The sequence below is a fragment of the Nestor notabilis genome, unplaced genomic scaffold, assembly GCF_000696875.1.
Source record: "Nestor notabilis isolate BGI_N333 unplaced genomic scaffold, ASM69687v1 scaffold10584, whole genome shotgun sequence".
Taxonomy (NCBI): domain Eukaryota; kingdom Metazoa; phylum Chordata; class Aves; order Psittaciformes; family Psittacidae; genus Nestor; species Nestor notabilis.
This window is the reverse complement of record NW_009926066.1, coordinates 103,921-106,245: the sequence shown is the minus strand read 5'-3', so window position 1 is coordinate 106,245 and position 2,325 is coordinate 103,921. Positions and strand designations below refer to the sequence as shown.

At 44.6% G+C, this 2,325-nt stretch overlaps 1 protein-coding gene across 1 annotated transcript in view; it reads left to right on the top strand.

The window, feature by feature from the left end:
* Window positions 1-1,750: 1,750 nt before the first annotated feature.
* The window catches only part of PDGFRA (platelet-derived growth factor receptor, alpha polypeptide), a 24,841-nt gene continuing 24,266 nt past the window's right edge, over window positions 1,751-2,325 (top strand). Inside the window, exon 1 of the mRNA XM_010013350.1 lies at window positions 1,751-1,807. Coding sequence (XP_010011652.1) covers window positions 1,759-1,807 — 49 coding nt within the window. The 5' untranslated portion in view covers window positions 1,751-1,758. The remainder of the gene's footprint in view (window positions 1,808-2,325) is intronic.

Sequence of the window (2,325 nt, the reverse complement as noted above, 5' to 3'; positions counted from 1 at the left end):
CATCACTTGTGATGAATAGTCTGAAAAAACAACACAGAAAAGGGGGAGAGATCTGCTTTTCAGAGAGAAAAGACAGAAGGAAACTTGGCAGACAGTGGGGTAACATTGTCTTGCAGATCTTGGGAGGCTAGGAGTCAGATCAATAAAGCAAACCATAGTAAGTCTTTAAAGATTTATAGTAGGTTACTTTATCAGAAAGAAATGCAGGAAATAAATATGATAAAAATGAGCAAGGAGGCTGAGGGACTTCTTTGATATTCGGAAGTCTGTTATCAATGGGAGACAGATACATAAAAATGTGATAATTATTGCTAATTGAAGAATCAGGCAAAATGCCTTGTCTCTGCTGAAATTTTGTCAGCTGAATTTCTGAAGTTATTTGCATGTGGTTTTGAGTCTGGTAGTTTGTAAATCTTCTAATCCTGTTTCTGAGACATTTATGTTTGATTCGAGTATCAAATACTTCTTGCTTTGCAAAGGTCCGCTGTCTGCTCCACACGTTGTGGGAGGAAAGCAGAACTAGTTCAGAAACACTCCTTGGCATGTTGTTAGCATTTATTTCCTATATGGCACTGGACTAATCATAATAACTAGATGTACCTACGTGCTTTACTATCTTAGCATCAGGAACTGAATGCCAGAGGGTGAATAGAAACTCTCCAGAACCTTTGAAAAATGGTCCCTGTCTTGGCACATCATCCTTTATTTTACTCCTCAGTCTGTGTTTCAGATTAAGGTCTCTTCCGTGCAGTCTTTTTTCAATCTATATTGGCTTTGGGCCAGATCCAGTTACTATTAAAGTCACCAACAAAACGTCCATTGATTTCAGTGGGAGCAGGTGTTGTAGGAGCTTCTCCTTTGAAAATTATCTAGCAGGCTGCTTGAGGGTTTTAAGTAGAAATATTGTTAGATGGCACAAAAATTACATAGATGCTTACTGCCATTGTTGCCTCTTCAAGACTGATGCTTTAGGATTATGTGTTTGAAAGCTGAAATTATTGAGTGTGATCTATGAGTCTCCACACTGTTGGGGAGAAGAGATGCTCTGTGAAGGGCAGTGCTGGCTTACAGTCTGTCATGGATTTATTCCATTAGAAAAATTTGGCATATGTTTTAAATAGCATGTGTCTCAATCAAGCAAATTCTTGCTAAATAAGCAATAAACACTCTTGTATTGCATTGTATTCAGTAAGCTATATATATACATATGTACAATGGCAAAACAAAAATATCACTCAGGATTGTACTATTCATAATGAAAGTAGCTTTAAAATATGCTTTTTCTCCCATAAAAGCTGCTTGCAGCTAAAAGGTCAGAACCTACTGTATAAAGCCATTGCATGCTCACTGGTGCCCGTGAGGGTACTGCCTCTCTGCAGGGGTGTTTCTGTGGGCTCAGTCCTGGTGTTACAATGAGCACCAGAGCTGCCTACAGGCTGTTTGGAAGGGGAGTGCAACAGGGCTTGGCTCCTTACACTGCCAGTGGAGAGAAGGGCTTACGGTGCCTTAGCTGCATTCCCCGTGTTAGTGATGTGTCTGTGGCCCCACGTACCTCGTGAGAGGTGGTGGCATGAGTCTCAGTGGTCTGTGGGTGTGAGAAGGTGTCCTCGGGCTGTTTCTCTCTGCTGCACCATACAGAATGCCGGGAAGCTGTGCTAGGGCACTGTGGGAGAGGAGTCTTGCAAACTCTCGTACCATAATCAGTCTGTTAACTGTCCCTCTCTTGCCTTCTCCTTTCTGTTGCAGTTCTTGGTAGCTATGGGTACTTACCCGTGGACGCTCCTGATCCTGGGATGTTTTCTCACAGGTAATGTTCCTCAGTCCTCTAAACCTCTTCACCCTGTTCTTTCATAAATTCAAATTTAAGCTTGCTTTCATTGTGCCCACAATAACAAGTGCCAAATGGTGTCCAGCTGGCTACAGAGTCGATTTTTCTGCCCTCCCCTTCAGTAGGCTAAGACAAGACCTACTGAGAAGGCATTTCTTCTGCTAGCCTACGCGGGGCACTTTGGCACCCTGACAGCTGTTTTAACCTCCCTCCTGCAGGGAAAGTGAGCCTGCCTCCCTTCAGCTGCCCCAGCCCTGCCCCACTGGGGTTTCTCCAGCAGCATGGTGCAGGCAAGGCTGCCTGCATCCTCCTACACTGCGCCACCTAACCACACTTGCTGGGGCTGCCTGACGAGCCTCCCAACATCTGCCGAGCCTCCCAACATCTGCTGAGTGAATGACGCTGGGAGGGGAGGGCAGGGTTTGCCACAGGGAGCCAAATATAGAAAGGGCCTGGAGACTGAGATAAGTGTGCAGGAGCAAGAAACTGGTTTCAAA